The sequence below is a fragment of the Camelina sativa genome, chromosome 20 (genome assembly GCF_030686135.1).
Source record: "Camelina sativa cultivar CO46 ecotype springtype chromosome 20, ASM3068613v1".
Taxonomy (NCBI): Eukaryota; Viridiplantae; Streptophyta; class Magnoliopsida; order Brassicales; family Brassicaceae; genus Camelina; species Camelina sativa.
In genome coordinates this window covers 31,036,764-31,056,499 of record NC_141899.1, presented here as the reverse complement: position 1 = coordinate 31,056,499, position 19,736 = coordinate 31,036,764, and the positions used below count along the sequence as shown (strand labels likewise).

Sequence of the window (19,736 nt, the reverse complement as noted above, 5' to 3'; positions counted from 1 at the left end):
GTGACAACTAAAGTTGCAGTTCAAAATTTTTGTGACAAAAAAACATAAAAATCCCAAATCCAAAATTAGAAACCCTAATCTCTCTCTCGGCGACCCTCGTTTCTCTCCGTCGGCGGCGATTCTCCTCTCAAGTCCACGGCTCTCGGTGACTCTTGTTTCTCTCCGTCGTCGGTTCTTCCATTCGTCTCTCGAGTCGACGGTCCTCCTCTTCGTCGTTGGTTCTGTTGTTTCTCCTCTCCGTCGTCGTCTCTCTCTCGATTCTCCTATTAAGCGTCGGCGAGGAAGTGTTCTTCTCAGGCGACGACGGGTTGGTCATAGGCGAGGGCGAGGAAGGGCTTTTATCAGTCGAAGAGTTTTTTGTTCTCTGTGACGACGGCGAGTCTCCCACAATTGTAGACGGCGACGATGGCGGGTTCTTCTCAGACGCAAGGTTTGTCTCCCTCTGAACCACCTTCTCAGAATTGCAGTTCCGGTTGCTTTTGGGTCGTCGTTAACATATGTTGTCGTCGTTTACATATTTTGGTTGTTGATTTTCTTCACAGATTTGTTTGATTACAGAGTTTGATTTTATTTTCCCTTGTCACAGATTTGATTAAAGATTTGATTGCAGTTTTATTTGTCACTTGTCACAGATTTCATTTTTATGAGTATGTGTGATGTTTAAATTTTGGGATTTTTATGAATTTTTGGGAAGATGCATTGTGATGGGTTTAAAATTGTTAGAAATTGTAAATTACATTGTGGTTTTGATGTTCTGTGGGTTTCTATGTTTTTGTTGTTAGTTACATGGAAGTGAAGAATAGGAAACTTCAGAACCAATTTGAGACTGAGGCTTCTGCTTCTTCTCACGGTGTTTCGGGTTCTGAGAAACTTATTTTCCAAGGAGTTTCAATCTTTGTGGATGGTTTCACCATTCCTTCCCATCAGGTTTATGCTCTGTTCTTTTGGTTCTGATCAGTTTTCAGTTCTGTTGGTGTCTAGTTTTCTGATCTCCAATATTATATAAACTGTGCAGGTGACTAGACCTTAGAATTTCATGATTTTTTTTTCTTTCTCTAGTGTAGTTATTTCTTGTGGGTCATCTGGGGTTAACTGTGTCTAGATATCTGTAGGAGTTGAAAGGATACATGATGAAGTATGGTGGAAGATTCGAGAATTACTTCTCTAGGCGTTCTGTAACACATATCATCTGCAGCAACCTTCCAGATAGTAAAGTCAAGAATCTAAGGTTAGTTTTCCTTAGTTTCTTTAAAATCCTGGCGAAGTTCTTGCAAGGTCGTGTCTTAAAGTGGTGTTTTTATTTCCAATCAGGGCATTCAGCAGAGGGTTACCTGTTGTGAAGCCCACATGGATAGTGGACTCTATCTCTGCCAACAGACTTCTGGGTTGTAAGTCAATAGAAGATGATTTAGTTTCAGTTAAATCATGTAAATATAGGTAGAAATGTGTGGATTTGATCATTCGACTACTGTCATCTTCGTGTGCATTCATTTATTATTGCACACTTTTTATTTGTACATCTGATTCAATGCTTTGTGTTGTGGTTATCACATCTCAGGGGTTCCTTACCAGCTAGATCAACTGAATGATACCCAGCCAAAGTTGTCTGCCTTTTTTGCACCCAGAAGCCATTTGACCCCTCAGATACCTTTGCCGGTTACATCTTGTCAGCCTGATACTGCATACAGTGAAGCTGAAGAAGGAAGTTCAATTAGAGCTGAAGATTCAGAGGAAGCAAGAGACGACGTTAATGATGAGATTGACGGCGTTTATATCGAAAACACTATTGCAGAATTGACAGAAGAAACAGGAACTGGTGACCTGAAATCTTCTGAAATGAATGCAGAAAGACTTGGTTATTATGACATAGTAGAAAAAGAAGTTACAAGTGAAATTCAATCCACTACCAATCTTCATTCCGCTTCAGACAACAAGTCCGTTCATGTAAATGGGAAGAATGATGGCAAATCGATTGCAACCGTTGCTGGATCTTCTACAAGGCGTCATTCAACTCTCGAGGATCCCAATTTTGTGGAAAACTACTTTAAGGTAAAACTTTATAGAAATATTGTTAGCTTGGTTTATTCCCACAATTTCTGGTGTCTCTTACAAAAGATTCATTTAGCTGCTGGTGTCTGGCTGCTCTATTACGCCTGTATTAACAGTTCTTTCATCTGAAAGTAAGAGGGTCTCATTGTCAATTTATATAACTAGAAATAATTGGATGTATAGTATCGTTCTAATGAAGATTCTGAAGATGCTTTCTCTGTATGTCTTTTTTTTGTCTGCAGAATTCAAGGCTGCATTTTATTGGAACATGGAGAAACAGGTACCGTAAAAGATTTCATGGCTCTTCCAATGGACTGAAATGGGCAGATTCTGGTCAGAATGCAGCTGAAATGGCCAAGAAGTCAACCATTATCCACATCGATTTGGTAATTTCCTCAATCTAGGCTGTTTTCTTTATCTGCTGCTGTCTAAAAGTAAAGGAAGCAAAAGAAATCCGTGGCCAATTCTTCAATTTTGCATTTTCCCGCAGCACAATAGCTAGGCGTTTAAGCATGACATTGGACATAAAAGAGAGTGAAAAATATGACTGAATTTTGTTATTCTAGAATTGCAGTATTTTGTTCTGACTTTCTTTTATTACATTCTAGTTATTTGATTCTGTGATATATTTCCAGGATTGCTTCTTTGTGTCAGTGGTAATCAAGAACCGTCTTGAATTACACGACAAGCCGGTAGCTGTATGTCACTCAGATAACCCGAAAGGAACGGCTGAAATTTCCTCTGCAAATTATCCAGCTCGGGCTTATGGTCTGTCTTATACGAAAGTAATCTCTCTTAAGCTTGGTTGTACTCGGGTCCTGATCTTTCTGTTTTTGTACTAATTTAATGTCAGTTTCTTTATCTAGGAGTGAAGGCAGGTATGTTTGTACGACATGCAAAAGACCTTTGTCCTCAGCTTGTTATTTTTTAGAGTCGAGTGTTTATTGTATGTTGTCATGTCGGTCCAGCTTGTTTGACATTGTAACTCAGTTTTATGACATCTTGCATAAGCATTGCAGAAAAGTCCAGGTCAGCCTCCAAAAGATATTTTCGCAGTTCCTGTAGTTTGATTACTGTTAACATTTATATTTGTTTTATGGAGTTTAGGCACTAAGCTGCGATGAAGCGTTTTTAGATGTCTCTGATTTAAACGATGTAGAACCCGAATTTTTAGCCTCGACAATAATAAATGAGATCCTTGAGACTACTTGATGCAGCGCAAGTGCTGGGATAGGTGGTACTATGCTAATAGCTCGTCTTGCTACCAGAGTTGCTAAACCAGCCGGCCAACTTTACATCTCTGCTGAGAAGGTACTTTTTATAAACATCTTTCTATCTTTTGGTATATGTGTTTGTTTCTGACTCGTAATTAGTGGAAGAGGTATATGAGCTGTGGTTAGTTTCTTGATTGCAGAAGCCATTTTGTATTAATTTCGGAAAACTGATAGTGTCTTAACATTTTGGCAGGTAGAGGAGTTCTTGGATCAGCTTCCAGTTGGGACACTACCCGGTGTAGGTTCTGTGTTGAAGGAGAAGCTGGTGAAGCAAAATATTCAAACATGTGGGCAGTTACGTTTGATTTCCAAGGTAAACTATTTTTGTGGTTATGGTTATGTCTGGTTGCTATTTTATTTAAGCAAAACACCATAGGCTTTTTTATTTAATACGATATTTGTTTGCCTTTGAAGACTACTTTATCTTACTAGTTTGAATCTGCTTAACAATTGTTATCAATAGACAACTTCGCTAAGCTATACCAAACATACCCTATCGGGTTTTACAGGATTCTCTTCAAAAGGATTTTGGGGTGAAAACCGGCGAGATGCTTTGGAGTTATAGCAGAGGACTAGACCTACGCTCAGTTACAGCGGTGCAGGTCTGCTTAACTGTTGACTCACTCACTTGGTTTTTGGTTTTGTTTTTTCAGTTTTTGAGGATTGAAATCGAACAAGAGAACAAACCTTTACGATCGATCAGTTCTCTCGTCTATGATTTTGTTTTGCAATTGATGACATCAGTCGTGGGTTTTATATATCCAAGTCATCTGTTTTTCAAAGCCTTTTTTAAAATTGTTCTACGGAACTTGTTGGTTTTTGTTTTTGGATGGTTTTGTTTTGTTTTTTTTTAAAACCCAAAAAGATTCGTGGACAGACACTAATCTAATGGTGCTCTGTCTGATTCTTTTTGGGGACATTGTCCCGAACGGAATCAAGTATACATTGGATGGGTAGTGCATGCATGTTGGGAGGGAATGACCGACAGTTTAAGAAGTCTATAAGACAGAGACTGGATAAAGGGGAAAAAGGAATAAAAAGAGTTCACAATTTGACTCTCCCCGACTTAAGACATTGAAAGAAGTCACAGACTTTGGGTTGGATGGTAAAAACGACCAACCCTTTGTTTGATGGGGGAATGACCAACGGCTTAAGAAGTCTATAAGACTATTGTGTATAAAGGGGAAAAAAGAAAAGAAAGAGTTCATAATTTGACTACCCCTGACTTAAGACATAGAAAGAAGTCACAGACTTTAGGTTGGATGGTATAAACGACCAAGCTTTGTTTGATGGAATCAGACCACCGGCTTAAAGAAGTCTATAAGACAGAGACTATATAAAGGGGGAAAAGAAAAGAAAGAGTTCACAATTTGACTACCCCTGACTTAAGACATAGAAAGAAGTCAGACTTTGGGTTGGGTGGTATAAACGACCAACCTTTTGTTTGATGGAATGGGACCAGCGGCTTAAGAAGTCTATATGACAGAGACTGTGTAAAGGACTTAAGACATAGAAAGAAGTCACAGACTTTGGGTTGGATGGTAAAAACGACCAACCTTCCATCAAGACCACCGGCTTAAAATATGAGGTATAAAGACAACAGTACTTGACAAAGAAATAAGACATAGAAAGAAACTAATAGACCAACGGCTTAAAGAAGAGCAGATACCACCGGCTTAAATAAATAAGACAAAGATCTTTGACAAAGACAATGGAGTGATTAAGACTTGTTGGATGGTAAAAACGACCAACACAATAAGAGAAAGAGGTTAAGATAAAGGCTGAACCTAAAGGCTAAAACTAAAAGACCAATGGCTTAAAGAAGTCTTCAAAAAAAAGAGCTGAGCCTTAAAAATAGAGAGAAAAGACGATCAATAGCTTCGAAAAATGAGGTAAGTATCAACCATTCCCATTAAATGAAGACTAACCAGTTTTAATTTCTGCAGGTTATGTGCTTCTGAAGGCGTTGAGGAGATTCCAAGTGTAGTAGACTTCTTGAACAGGTATATGTTTTTCAAACTTGTTTGTAATTATGATACAATTTTGATTTGTTTAGATATATGCTTATCTCTGTTTTAGTGCTTGTAAGTATCATAGGTTCTTTCTTTTAGTCGTCTGTGTTATGCTTAAAAGTTAAAACTCTTGGTGATTATTCTACTGGTGTGAATGACATTTTAAAATTCTGCATCATTTGTGTATAAGTATAATGGTAGTATTTTCTGTTGTCTATGATAGAAAGGTAGATTTTATTATGGAACATTACATTGTGTTTGTGTATAAAATACTTATTATCTCTGTTTTGGTGCTTCTATGTAACATAAGGTTTCTCATTCTATCATTCTGTGAACTGTATGTTTTGGGCTATCCTCTACACCCTTGTTGATTGATATCTCGGTGTTCTGCATCATTAACTGAGATTGCAGTGTTAAGTTCTTCATATTGTAAATGTTGCTTGAGTCTTTACTATATAAAATGATTGGAACTATCTCTCTTATGGTATAAAATAGCTTCGAACAGGTATAAATTTTATAAGCTAAAATATATTGAATTACTGGAATGTGAAATGGATCTTTCTTGATTTTCCTACCATGCTTTTTTGTTTTAGTAACACTTTTCTGTGACTAATGTCAAAATCAGAATTTAGTACACTAATTGTGTTCTATGTCTAATATTTTGTATCAGTTCTAGGAATTGTAGTTTGGTATATTAGTTGCTAGACTTGAAAGTTCTTCTAGTACACACACACATTTATATATAGTTCAAAGTCGAGTTTTTAGTTTGTCATTCCGCAAAGTAGCGCAATAAGTTAGTATTATAGAACATTGTATAAGACTATAAGAGTCATGTTCTGTATGTTTCTAAGAAACGAAGCTACTATCAATGTGTATGTTCTTGTCTATTTCACTTTTTAATTCCATCTGTAATCTCTTAAGAAAAGAATATTTAATATTGTTTGTTTGTTTAAGATAGACCACTTCGATTTTCAATTTTGCTTTTGTCAATTACCATTGTCCTCTGTAATTGCTTTTACTTTTTGTTACATTATAAGATGTCTGGTGATCATAGTTCTTGCATTTTGGTTAGTTGTCAGATTGTTTTTGGATGATGCATTTGTGACGTTTGCGTTTTGATTCTCAGAATATTTACTGCGGTAGATTGACTTAACTTTATACTTATTATATTTGCTTTTGTGCATGTATGTATCATAAGATCTCTTGCTTGTATATGTCTTTTTGTCACGCTCTAAACTCTTGGTGATTGGCTCAAACATACAAAATAACATTCTCAAATTGTGCATCATACACTGATCATTATTGTCCTACATTCTACAAGTATACTCATTGCCTTGATTTGTTTACAATACATTGATTGTAAGTATCTGTCTTATGGCACTAATGTCTATTCTTTAGTCACTTAATCTTACTAACTTGATGGAGCTTAGAACTCTATTGAATCACTAGTGTATCCATTGAGAAAGTGCAATGAATCTTAGCTTGATTTCTCTGTTAGTTATTTTTTTTTTTGTTTATAACACAGTTCTGTAATTGACATACAATTTTAGCATCCCCACTATAGGCATGTGGCATAATGAGTCTCTGCTCTTTGTGTCTACTAAATGTGTTATGCTTATTTAATCACTTCTCCGTTTCTTACTATTCTATTTTTAGAACATTGTAAGAGTTTGTTAGATTATTTCTGTTTTGTTTGTAATTATGATACAATTTTGATTTATTCAGGTATATGCTTATCTTTGTTTTGGTGCTTGGGTATCATAGGTTCTCTCTTTTGGTCGCTTGTGTTATGCTTAAAAGTAAAACCCTTGGTGATTATTCTACTGGTGTGAGTGACATTTTAAAAGTCTGCATCGTTTGTGTATAAGTATAATGGTAATATTTTCTGTTGTCTACAATAAAAAGGTAAATTTTCTTTTGGAACCTTATATAGTGTATAAAATACTTTCTCTGTTTTGGTGCTTCTATGTAACATAAGGTTTCTCATTCTACGAAATGTATGCATCTTGTAGTAGTTTTCTTGAATCTCAAATGTATATGTATATATTGTGCTGTCCTTTAAAGCCTTGTTGATTGATATCTCGGTATGTAACTGATGATTACAGTGTTAAATTCTACAGATGTTACATGTTACCTGAGTCTTTACTATATAAAATGATTGAAAATATCTCTTTTATGGTACTAGTCCTAGAGTCTAATCTTTGTCTTATTGAGTTGTTGGAGCTTGAAATCTATTGAATTGCTAGAATGTGTAATGGATCTTTCTTGATTTTCCTACCATGTTTTTTTTTTTAATAACATTATTCTATGACTGATGTCAAAATCAGAATTTAGTACACTTTTATCATCATGATCATAGTTGGCATGTGGAAGAACTACTATGATATTTTCTACTCTTTAGGTCGACTAATTGTATTCTGTCTAATATTTTGTTTCGGTTCGCTATATCAGTTGTTAGACTTGAAAGTTCTTTTAGTACACACATATATATATATAGAACATTGTTTCGGTAAAGTAGAAGAACTTTGTTTGTCATTCGGTAAAGTAGAAGAACTTTGTTTCGGTGTGCAATGAGTTAGTAACTTAGTATTATAGAACATTGTATAAGACTGTAAGAGTCATGTTTTTATTACGTTTTTATGAAAAGACTACTATCAATGTGTATATATCTTGTCTATTTCATTTTTTAAATTCTATTTGTTTGTTTGAAATACACTTTTTAATTTAATTTTGGGTTTGTCAATTACCATTGTCCTCTGTAATTTTTTTTCATTTGTGTTGCATTTTGGTTTGTTGTCAAGTTGTCGTTGGATGATACTTTTGTGACTTTTGCCGGTTGATTCTCTGAATATTTATTGTGGTAATTTGACTTAACTTGTTTGGGAAATATTTATTCTTGTATGTTTATCCTAAATTATACCCAGTAAGAATCCATCATCAATGTCGGGTTTTTAGTTTGTCATTCCGCAAAGTAGCGCAATAAGTTAGTGTTATAGAACATTGTATAAGACTATAAGAGTCATGTTCTGTATGTTTCTAAGAAACGAAGCTACTATCAATGTGTATGTTCTTGTCTATTTCACTTTTTAATTCCATCTGTAATCTCTGTTAGTTATATTTTTTTGGTTTATAATACAGTTCTAGCATCCCCACTATAGGCATGTGGCATAATGAGTCTGCTCTTTGTGTCTACTAAATGTATTATATTTTATTAATCATTTGTCTGTTTCTTACTATTCAAGAACATTATAAGAGTTTGTTAGATTATTTCTTAACATGAGACAATTAAATATGTTTAGTAAACATATAGTTCTTGCATTTTGGTTGGTTGTCCAATTTTCTTGTGATCATTCTTTTCTTTGAATGATACCATCTTGAATTCTGCTTCATGTTTTTTTGCATAGTTAAGAGTGGTAAAGTTGTTCTTAGGAATTCTTTTTGCACAGTTAAGAGTGGTAAAGTATTTCTTCGGAATTCTTATTCTTGTATGTTTATCCTAAATTATACTCGATTAAGGGTCCACGAATGTCTATGATTTGGTTATGCGTATGGAGGATAGGACATGACTTGAATTGTTTGTTTAAATAATAATATTTTTCATGATCGAACCCAACTTGAATACTCTTAAACTAACATAATTAATTCAATTTTATTCATCACTTTTAACTTTAAAGAAATAAGAAAATTAAATTAAATAAAATATTGCCATTGGAGTCTGCAGATGCTCTAATTCTCTATAAATATAGTAGAATATTTTAAATTATAATCCATATACTTATTTAAGCAACTTTTTAAACAAATAACCCTACTCCATGTAAAATACTCCCTCGTTTTAAAATATAAGATGTTTTGGAGAAGTTTTTTGTTTCATAATATAAGATGTTTTTAGGTTTCTATGCAACTTTTAGATTAATTTAGTATTTTATATTATGCAGTATTATTTCTGATTGATTGAACTTTTTAAAAGTAAAAACTTCTTAATCTGCGTGTTTTTGTTAAAACATCCTATATTTTGAAACGGAAGGAGTATTACACAAAATGTCACTGCATTTTAATACAAAATACAATAACAGAATTTTAATATTAATTTGTTGTAATCTAAAAATGATTATCCAAAAATAGTAATTATTAATTTATTAGATTACAAGAATCATTAATAAAATAATTTTGAAATTATTTAATAAAATAATAATAAAATAATAATAAAATTATTTTGAAATTATGTAATAAAATAATTAAACATATTCTATTTATTGTTTCAGAAATCTTAGGAAACAATAACAAACTATTTAGAAAATTATAAAACTTAAATTTATTTATAAAACTAAGATTAAATATTTACATATCTAAACCATTTAATAATAAATATATATTAAAATTAGGATACAACATTGTTTCTATTTTTAAAATATATCTATATACTTATTTAAGCTATGTTGTTAAAAATTTAACCAGTTCTGATGTGACATATTACAAAAATGCTATTATATTTTAATTATTCTAATAACTAACAAAAGAAAAGTTTAGATTTGTTTACAAAATAATAAAACTCTATTTATTGTTTCATAAATCTTAGGAAATAATAACAAACTATTTAATTGGCTAAAACTTAATTGTTTATACACAATATTTACTATATAAACAATACTAAGTGTATAATATTGATAATATACATAACCTAATTGTAATTTTCACCTATAAAATTAATATACAACATGTTATACCAATAATTTCAATTTGTAAATTTGGTATATTAAGTTCTCTAAACACGATCACATCAATTTGTAATACCAAATCACGGGTCAATACATGTTTTGTTGGATTTTTTTGGTTTTACCGAATGTATAATTAACGAATTTGATATTGCACCAAACCAAAATAGTAGTACCAACTACGGGTCGAATCAGATTATGACCTTAAGTAAATTAAATATATGATTTTATAAAATATATAGAATTAATAAATTTTCTACTATTATTTTGTAACAAACAAATCCAAATTTACATAAATATTTTCTCACGCTGGTAACATTATTCTACAAAATATTAACGTGTATTTACGGGTCGGGTAATAAAATGGGTAATGAGACGGGTAACGAGACGCTCAAAAATTAAATTAATATATGATACTCGATCATTATTCATGGATAATATAATTATTATACCTTTCACTCGACCCTAAAGCTGTAGGTACCTTTTTTCGGGATGGATACAAACAAAAAAATGGGTCCAATACGGGTATCGGTAGTAGCTTCCAAGCCTACTTATTAGTAGTTTAATATGAATCAAAATTCACCATATAGTACGATATTATATAACATGTAAATTAATGATACAACATAAATATAATATTAACAAATAACAAAATAAAAAAAATTCCCCGCGCTACCAGCGCGGGTTATTATCTAGTTATAGTGTAATGAAGCTTAGCTTGATTTCTACCTATAAAAAAAAATTAAAAATTGAATCTTAACTTGATTGATATCTCTCTTATACTATTTTATAAATTAATATAAAATACATAGACTATACTAGTTAAAAAAAATTATATAAATTTATGCTATATCATGATTTTTCCCATAAAATATGGTATATAATTCCACAAGGAGCATATGTGGTTCTTAATAATAAGAACTCAAAATTATTAATAAAGAACCTCTCCTCACTCTCTTTCGTTTTTCTTGATTAATCTAACATACAAAATTCACTTAGTATAATACTATAATACTATTAATACTGCCAAAAAAAAAAGAGATGGCGACGGCGAGTGTGCTTAGGGTTTTTGGAAATGATGTACTATGGATGATATTAGAGTGCGAGTTCGCCCACCAGATGATCATCTAGATGCCTCAAGGGAGTGGGTGCGGAGAGTGGTGGGTAGTTCTGCTGGCGGGATGCCAAATCCGGAGACAGTGGTTGATGATGCTTTTGTGTTTGAGCAACTTTCACTGGAGTTCCCAGATGGCGAGGATGGGGAACCAGTTGTCACAATTGGTAAAGAAGTCATGGATGCTATGAATTGTATGTGGAAGAACTGCATCGTTGTGAAGGATTTGGGGTGGAGTGTTCCGATTGCAGGGTTGAGTCGGAGATTGTGGGAGATGTGGAAGCCGAGTGGGGCTATGTATGTCATGGATTTACCATGCCAGTTCTTCATGATTAGGTTTGCTGTGGAGGAGTATATGGCAGCCCTGACTGGAGGACCGTGGATGGTGTTTGGCAGCTACTTAATGATGCAAGCTTGGTCGCCGGATTTTGATCTCTTACGGGATGAGATTACCACGACACCGATATGGGTCCGGATATCTAACCTTCCAATCACTATGTATCACCGAGCTATTTTGATGGGGATCTCTGGCGGTTTGGGCAATCCACTCAAGGTGGATGTCACGACTTTAGGTTTTGAAAGAGTGCGCTTTGCGAGAGTTTGTGTGGAGATTAACCTTACTAGACCTCTCAAGGGTAAAATTTTGGTTAATGAGGAGAGATATTTTGTGTCTTATGAGGGCCTTTCACAAGTTTGTTCGTTATGTGGGATATATGGGCACCTGGTGCACTCATGTCCCAAAAGTGTTAAGGATCGAGGAGTTGCAGTAGCTCCACCGATGGGAGAGAGTCCGGTGATAGCTTCACAAGAGGGTCCGGGAGCTGATGGTTTTATTTTGGTACGTCCACGGGGGCGGAGATCGGACTTACCGAAGAATACCATGGCCCCGGCGGTAACGATCACTCCGTCGAATAAGGAAACCAATTCACAAGAATCTCGAAAAGAAGGATGGTACGATTATTCCCATATTGAATAGTTTTAGCAGGTTGGCTACAGATTTGGCAGCTGCAGATTCGACGGGAGGAGGGATTATGCATAAGGCAAATAAATAAAATGTATCCCCTCAAGATCTGGTTGTTAACGGTAATCAAGGAGTGCATAACAAGACAATAGTATTTGGAGCAGGATTGGGTAGTGTTGGAAATGGGCCTCAGGATGGGCCAGTGAAGAAAGGGTTTAAGGCCAGAGAGGTTGAGAGTGGTCCACCTAGGCCTAAAACAAAAACTTTGCATAAGCCCATGAAGGGTTTGGTGTTCGGTCCAGCTAAGGGGGAAATTGAATTATCCGCTAGTGGAAAACGACTGCGGATTGAATGGGAAAACACAGGATGACCAGGGGGTCTTTGTGTAGGCAAATTATGGAGTTATCAACCCGACAATGAAGATCCAGTTCGTGGTGAGGACGGTAATCATGCGATGTTGGGTTTGGCTAAATCCTCGAATCGTCAAGATTTTGTGGTGTCAGCGGCTACCACTATGGTGGAGTCGGATCGTGGTGAGGCATAACGACGCACCCCGGTTGTTCTACTCGATTATTTTTTATCGATGATTAATTGTGTTTTGTGGAATTGTCGGGGGTAAATAAACGTCAATTCCAAAGATCAGTTCGTTAACTGCTCAAGAATTTTTGTAGGGATGTGTTAGAGGTTTTTGAAACCCATGCTGAGGGTGATAAAGCAGGTCAAATTTGTCGGGGGTTGGGATTTCAAAACATGTTTCGGGTTGATGCTGTTGGACAAAGCGGGGGTCTTTGGTTGCTGTGGAGGTCAAGTTTTGGATAGGTGGAGATATTGGAATCATCAGATCAGTTCATCATGCATTGGTGGTAAGTGGAACTGATACTCTTAACTTGATTGTTGTTTACGCCGCTCTGACTGTGAGTAGGCGGAGTGGGCTTTGGGAGCATTTACAGGAGGTTGTCAGAGGTGTTACTAGTTCGGTTATTTTGGGGGGTGATTTTAATACAATCGTCCGCTTAGATGAACGAACTGGTGGCAATGGGAGATTATCTGCGGATTCAGTGGCTTCTGGTGAGTGGATAAATGAGCTATCCCTTATCGATATGGGTTTCCGAGGGAATCAATATACTTGGAGGAGAGGGAGAGTTGAATCCTCTTTTGTTGCGAAGAGGTTGGACAAGGTCTTATGTTGCCCGCAAGCACGCCTTAAGTGGCATAAATCTCGGGTTACTCACCTGCGTTTTTGGCATCAGATCATGCCCCGCTTTATGTGCAGCTGGCTCCAGAGAGTGGGGGGAATCCTCGATGGTAGCCCTTCAGGTTTGAAGCTGCTTGGTTAAGCCATCCTGGTTTTAAAGACTTACTAGCGTCTTCTTGGGACCGAAGCATTAGTACAAAGGAAGCCTTGAACAATCTACAGACTAAGTTGCGTGTATGGAATAAGGAAGTTTTCGGTGATGTTCAGAGGCGTAAGGAACAGTTGATGCGAGAGGTCAAGGAGGTTCAAGGAGATATTGACCAGTATCAAACAGATGAGCTGTTACAGAAGGAGGAGAGACTGTTAAAAGAATTTGAGGTTGTTCTAGAACAGGAGGAAATGTTGTGGTTTAAAAAATCACGAGACAAATGGACTACACATGAAGATTGTAATTCAAAGTTCTTTCACACATCTATAATCATTCGGAGGAGGAGGAACCAAATTGAGATGTTGAAGGATGAGTCTGGAGGATGGGTGACTAGTGTCCAGGAACTTGAGACGCTTGCAGTGGAATATTTTAAGCGCCTTTACTCTTTGTATGATTTAGAGCCGTCTGATGAGGAGCTACCAAGAGAGGGCTATGCTAGGTTGTCTCAATTAGATCAAGTGGAGCTTAGTAGACTTTTTTCTCCAATGGAAGTGGAAAAAGCTATTCGAAGCATGGGAGGGTATAAAGCAGCAGGACCGGATGGCTTCAACCTATTTTTTACGAGAAGTGTTGGAAAGAGGTCGGAGAATCTGTGACCCGTTTTGTTCTTGATTTTTTTCAGGATAGGTCAGTTGCCTCCGGATACAAATGATGTCCTTGTGGTTCTCATCCCTAAGGTGGGAAAGCTAGAAAAGATCACTCAGTTTAGGCCGATTAGCATGTGTAATGTTTTGTTTAAAACGATTACAAAGACGATGGTGAACAGGTTAAAACCGGTGATGACAAAGTTGGTGGGTCCTGCGCAATCTAGTTTCATACCAGGCCGTCTTAGTACAGACAACATTGTTGTGGTTCAAGAGGCGGTTCATTCAATGAAACGCAAGAAAGGTAGGAACGGGTGGATGCTTTTGAAGCTTGACTTGGAGAAAGCAAATGATCGTATCAAATGAGATTTTCTGGAGGATACTTTGAAGGCTGCAGGTCTATCAAATTTATGGGTTGCTTGGATATTGCAATGTGTCACTGGTCCTACAATGCGGGTGCTATGGAATGGGGAGCAGACTGAGGCTTTTAAACCTTTAAAATGACTCCGCTAGGGGGATTCTCTGTCACCTTACTTGTTTGTGCTTTGTATGGAGAGACTATGCCATATGATTGATGCTGAGGTTGAAAATAAAGCATGGAAACCAATAAGTTTATCTAGAGGGGGTCCGAAGCTCTCCCATATATGCTTTGCTGATGATCTCATCTTGTTTGCAGAAGCATCGGTGAGCCAGATTAAGATTATTTGACGCGTCCTGAAGCGGTTCTATTTGATATCTTGTTAGAAGGTCAGTCTAGAAAAACCAAAGATCTTTTTTCTGACAATGTTTCTCGGGATTTAGGGAAAATGATCAGTGATGAAAGTGGGATTAAATCGACAAGATAGTTGGAAAAGTATCTTGGTATGCCTATTCTCCAGAAGCGTATTAATAAGGAAACCTTTAGGGAAGTCCTTGAGAAAGTCTCTAGCAGGTTAGCGGGTTGGAAGGGAAGAATGCTGAGCTTTGCAGGACGGATCACTCTCACCAAGGTAGTGTTATCGTCAATTTTGGTGCATTCAATGAATACAATTAAGCTCCCAGATCATACTTTGCGGGAGTTGGACAAGGTCTCTAGAAATTTTTGTAGGGTAGTGATGCGTCTAATCGAAAAATGCATTTAGAAAGCTAGAAGCGGGTATGCCTACTGGGATTTTCTAGAACCAGTTGTTTTCTTTCTTTTCCAAGAGGAAGAAGAAGATTGAGGTAACGACTTCCTGCTATCCTTACCACCCCATTAGCCTTTGATTTACCCATATGGAAACCTCCAGGGGCCGCAGGTCCCAGAGTATCCTTTGGAACCAACTGAATGCTGGGAGAGACAAGAGTACCATTCAAGTCACGAACTCCAAACAACTTCCTGAAACTTTTGCCCCTGATGACCTTTGTTCGAATCCTCTAGAGTCCTATTATCTTTCCTCTCCAAAGCGACAATATCAACATACATTGTCTTCTTATGATAACCAAAGACCAGCCCCATTTTCTTGGCTAGGTCTTGTGTCAACTTAGGCGTGCTTCCAAACATAGTATAGAGTTCTGAGCCCGTGAATCATGAGAGATGGACTCTAGGGTGGACTTGAGCAATTGTTCCCTCTGTCATAACAGCAGTGGATCCCCAGACAGTAGAAACTTCTTCATTTCAGCCAAAACCTTTGGAGCTACCACATTAGATCTAGGCTGAAAACCCGGTGGGGCTGATTGCTGGAGCAAATGGGAAGATAGCACTGACCAAATCCTTGGGGAAGCGGTTATCACGTGTAGAACTTCCTATGGTTTGCTCCTTACCAATATTCTGTGGAGCCAAACCTTTCATCGATTTTTCCTGGCGCAAAAAAGAACACCGTTTTTATCATGTGTGAGCCTTAAACAATGAAAGCAGCGCTTTCGAACCCTCTCATAATCCACATCTACGGTAGCAGTAATTCCTTTAGGAAGCAGTAGCAATTTCATCTAAAATAGAGGGTTGGAAACCTCAAACTTCACCTTAACATGAACAAAAGAATTATATTGGGATTTTTCTGGGTCGTAAGCAATCTCTTTAACACAGCCAATCCTCTCTGATATAGCCTGAATCGTTTTAAGAGTAAGAAAGTTAACCAGTGTATTGCTCAAGCGGATCCAGACTGAGAAAGTGGAGAGGAAATTCAGGGACAGCGACTTAGTCCATCTCTCCAAAAGCAGCCCTCAATCATCAAACGTCCAGAACCCCGTCTTCAGGATTCTTTCCATATCACTTTTCAGTTGGAAGATGAATTGAAACCTCTCACCCGTTCATAAACACCCCAGATGAATGGCATCTTCATGATCATCTTGGCCATATTTTGACATTCGGGGTTGAGAAGCCGACCTAGAACACTGACCCTACTCTCCATCATCGCACTACACTCGCTCTCCTCTGTTAAGATTACTGGGCTATCATCCGAGATAGCCATCGTTTCCATCGCCATGTTCAGATGTTCAGTCATGAGCAGCAGGAAAAGACCCAAACTCAATGATGGCCTATTATCACCCCGAGAGAATGCAGAGAGTAGTGGCGACGCTTCAAAACCGTTTAAGAATTCCGGTTGAGATTTGACAATATTAGGTGAATATTCATCAGATATCTCAAAAACAGAAAGAATATCGTATCTACCAGAAGATGCCGTAAAAAGTTCGATAGATTGAAAGAAAATCTCGGCAGAATAAGGAATTCTCCTGCTAGATATCCCACACTGACGAGGAAAAGGAAACCCTCTAATATTGAAAGAAGGTTCTGAGCTAAAAAAACATTTTTAACCATATATAGTTGTTCGACTTGATTGAGTTTAAAATCTAAAAAAACAAATTATATGCATGTAAATAACTTTTTCATTTGAAACATTAGTTTTACGGTTAAAATCGATGTTTTCGGATTTTTTTACTGGATTTTGGTATGGTTTTTTTTTCTTCTTGTAATTGTAATTATTTTAATTGTAAATTTCAGTATTTTTTTGTGATTTCTATAATAGTTGTCGCAAATCTGAAATTAAATTGTATAAATATTTAATACTATATCAAAGAAACAAAGCACCAGTTTATCCGAAATATGTAAAATCGTGGAACGTACCAAGAAGGAGTTTTGCTTCAATGGTGAGTTACGGACGATACTTAGGTTCATCCTTAGGGGTGAACCTCTTCATTCACTTCCTTATAAAATAAAGAAATAAAATATGTACACATTATTATAATAAAATTAAAAACTTAAACAGTTCATTTGTAAACCCAAACCGACATATAATTTCATTCTAATTGTAAAATCTAAACTCTAACAATCTCATTTGTAAACTCAAACCGACATGTAATTTTGTTTTAATTGTAGAATCTAAACTCTAACAATCTCATTTGTAAACTCAAACCGACATATAATTTCGTTTTAATTGTAAAATCGAAACCCTAATTCTCATTTATAAACCCAAATCAATATATAACCTCATTTAATTGTAAAATCTAAACCAAATCAATATTTAACTTTTCTTAAATAAAAGTATAAAGAATTTGTTTCCTTAATTTGTTTTATTTTTTAATTTAATTTTAATTTATTTTAAAATAAAATATTAGATAACACATTTTGATTGGTTGAGAAACGAGGGAGTGAACCTAAATATTTTTCGTAGTTATATAACATTTAGATATACACGTGAATGGAACAATGCTTTGAGATGGATTGGTTGCCTATATTGTCCTATCTTTGGGTAGGTTTTGAGCAGTAGGGACCAAATGAAGAAAGAAGATGAACTGTTACACTAATTAGCAATTAGGTTCCATTAAGAGGCATTACCACAAGCTAAAATGACAAATAACTATGCAAATTGAGACTGATCATATTTCAGGAATAAATCCTAAATAAGAACATCCCATTTAACAAAATTGAGAATGTTTTTCATTAGATAAGAGTTCTACACTTTTAAACCTTCTACAAAAATAAACCATAATGAATATGACATATCACCCTCTTCACATCAGTATTGATACTTACATTAATCGATTTTAAAACTAAATGGATATACGATTTCTTACAAAAGAGAATTGACAAGCATATATATATCTAAAAATATTGTTAAATCAAGAAGTTTTGGACTTTAACAAGGGTTCATAATTTTTGTTTAATCGGAGATAAGAAGAAGTTAAAATAGTCACTCTTCTGCGATTCTACTCTTTGAAATTCGAACTGGTGATCTTGAGGAGTTCATGGCGAACATACGTACGTACGAGGTCACATATGTGTAAGCTCTTTTAAGTGTCAAAAACAATTCATACCTAGCCATTAGCCAGTATTTACCAAATTTAACATCCGCTCATGACTATGTCAATTGTCAAATGACTTATTCATGTAAAAATTACATATATGATCAAAATGTTATGTATTTGCTATCATTTATGTAAAAGAAAAATAAAAGCATATTAATTGTTGTCTCTTTCATGGTAGTATTACAATTCACAATTGTATTTCTATGGAGTGTATGAACACAGGGTGATTTAACTTCAGCAGCTAGATACTTCGGCATTTATTTCAAAGATGACATCTACACAAATCTTTTGTTTAATCGGGAAAATATCAAAGAGAATCAAATTAGAACTAACCAATATGTTGCCAAGTTTGGGGTAATGACAAAATATGGATATGATAGAGCGCCTTTGATTGAACTAGCAATTATTTATAGGGATAATTGAGCAATTTTCTTTTTAGAATTTTGGATATAGGGTTTAAAACTTTCAAATCTATGGCCCTTTAGATTATGGACTATTTTGTTAATCTATAAAATTCAGGCTATTTTGTTAAATTTAATTTTGCTATGAAATTTACTCTCTTTCTTATTTATGAATATAATAAATATTTAACATATTAATCATATATTTTGGGTATAGGGTTTAAAACTTTCAAATCTATGGCCCTTTAGATTATGGACTATTTTGTTAATTTAATTTTGCTATGAAATTTACTCTCTTTCTTATTTATGAATATAATAAATATTTAGTATATAAATCATATATATTAGTATAACAATATATACAGTAGTTAGTAATTTAGTATTTAACATATTAATCATATATTTTTGTTTATGAATATATTTCTATAAAATCCAAATATAGAAATACAACTGCCCTCTTTTTTGATGAAAGGACTTAAGTAAGGAGAAACAAACACACTTCACAACCAAGTCATGGTCTCTCTCATCTCACCCACTCTCTTTCTTTGGCCGAGGTCAAAGCCGTATCAATTTATATATGTATTTCAGTATCCTATAACTATCGCATTTTCATAAATCTTTTTTATTTTATTTTTACCATTACTTACACAACTTAAACTCTATTGAAGAGATTAATGTTAAACTAAGGATAAGTTGAAAAGACTACACAATTCTATAGAATTTATAACTTTCTTTACAATCAAAATGTGCGGATTGGAGGTGTCGGTTGATCAAGCCTTTGCATGCATTTAAATATCCAAACTTTGATCACTAATTTACTCGTTATGGTCTCCTGGTTCGAAGAGATTATAAGAAATCTAAAAACATTTTTGGAAAAAGTTACAAAATGAATATCCTAAACATTTTACTAGTATTATACTAGAAAACAACATAAATACAAATTGACATAGCCGCAACATAAAT

General features: G+C 35.2%; 1 protein-coding gene and 1 pseudogene across 2 annotated transcripts; both read left to right on the top strand.

Moving 5' to 3' along the window:
• LOC104771650 (translesion synthesis protein REV1-like) lies at positions 1-4,523 on the top strand (annotated as a pseudogene). The gene is made up of 12 exons (XR_015594167.1): positions 1-430; positions 783-927; positions 1,113-1,228; positions 1,312-1,388; positions 1,559-2,049; positions 2,292-2,435; positions 2,685-2,817; positions 2,916-2,977; positions 3,013-3,078; positions 3,157-3,360; positions 3,517-3,636; positions 3,833-4,523. The product of XR_015594167.1 is annotated as a translesion synthesis protein REV1-like (transcript).
• A 6,609-nt stretch (positions 4,524-11,132) lies between these two features.
• Positions 11,133-14,475, top strand: LOC147919678 (uncharacterized). The gene is made up of 8 exons (XM_087504053.1): positions 11,133-11,999; positions 12,109-12,201; positions 12,316-12,406; positions 12,512-12,655; positions 12,942-13,290; positions 13,373-13,439; positions 13,564-14,045; positions 14,148-14,475. Exons 1-8 carry the CDS (start codon positions 11,133-11,135, stop codon positions 14,473-14,475), a joined length of 2,421 nt encoding a protein of 806 aa, XP_087360179.1.
• The last annotated feature ends 5,261 nt before the right edge of the window (positions 14,476-19,736 follow it).

Excerpts from the sequence above, each read along its gene's own strand:
- LOC147919678 (XM_087504053.1), top strand. The coding sequence starts at position 11,133 with ATGGATGATATTAGAGTGCGAGTTCGCCCACCAGATGATCATCTAGAT. Across the intron at positions 12,000-12,108 it reads GAGCTGATGGTTTTATTTTG|GATGGTACGATTATTCCCAT; the intron begins GTACGTCCACGG and ends CTCGAAAAGAAG. Across the intron at positions 12,407-12,511 it reads TTTGCATAAGCCCATGAAGG|GCAAATTATGGAGTTATCAA; the intron begins GTTTGGTGTTCG and ends GTCTTTGTGTAG.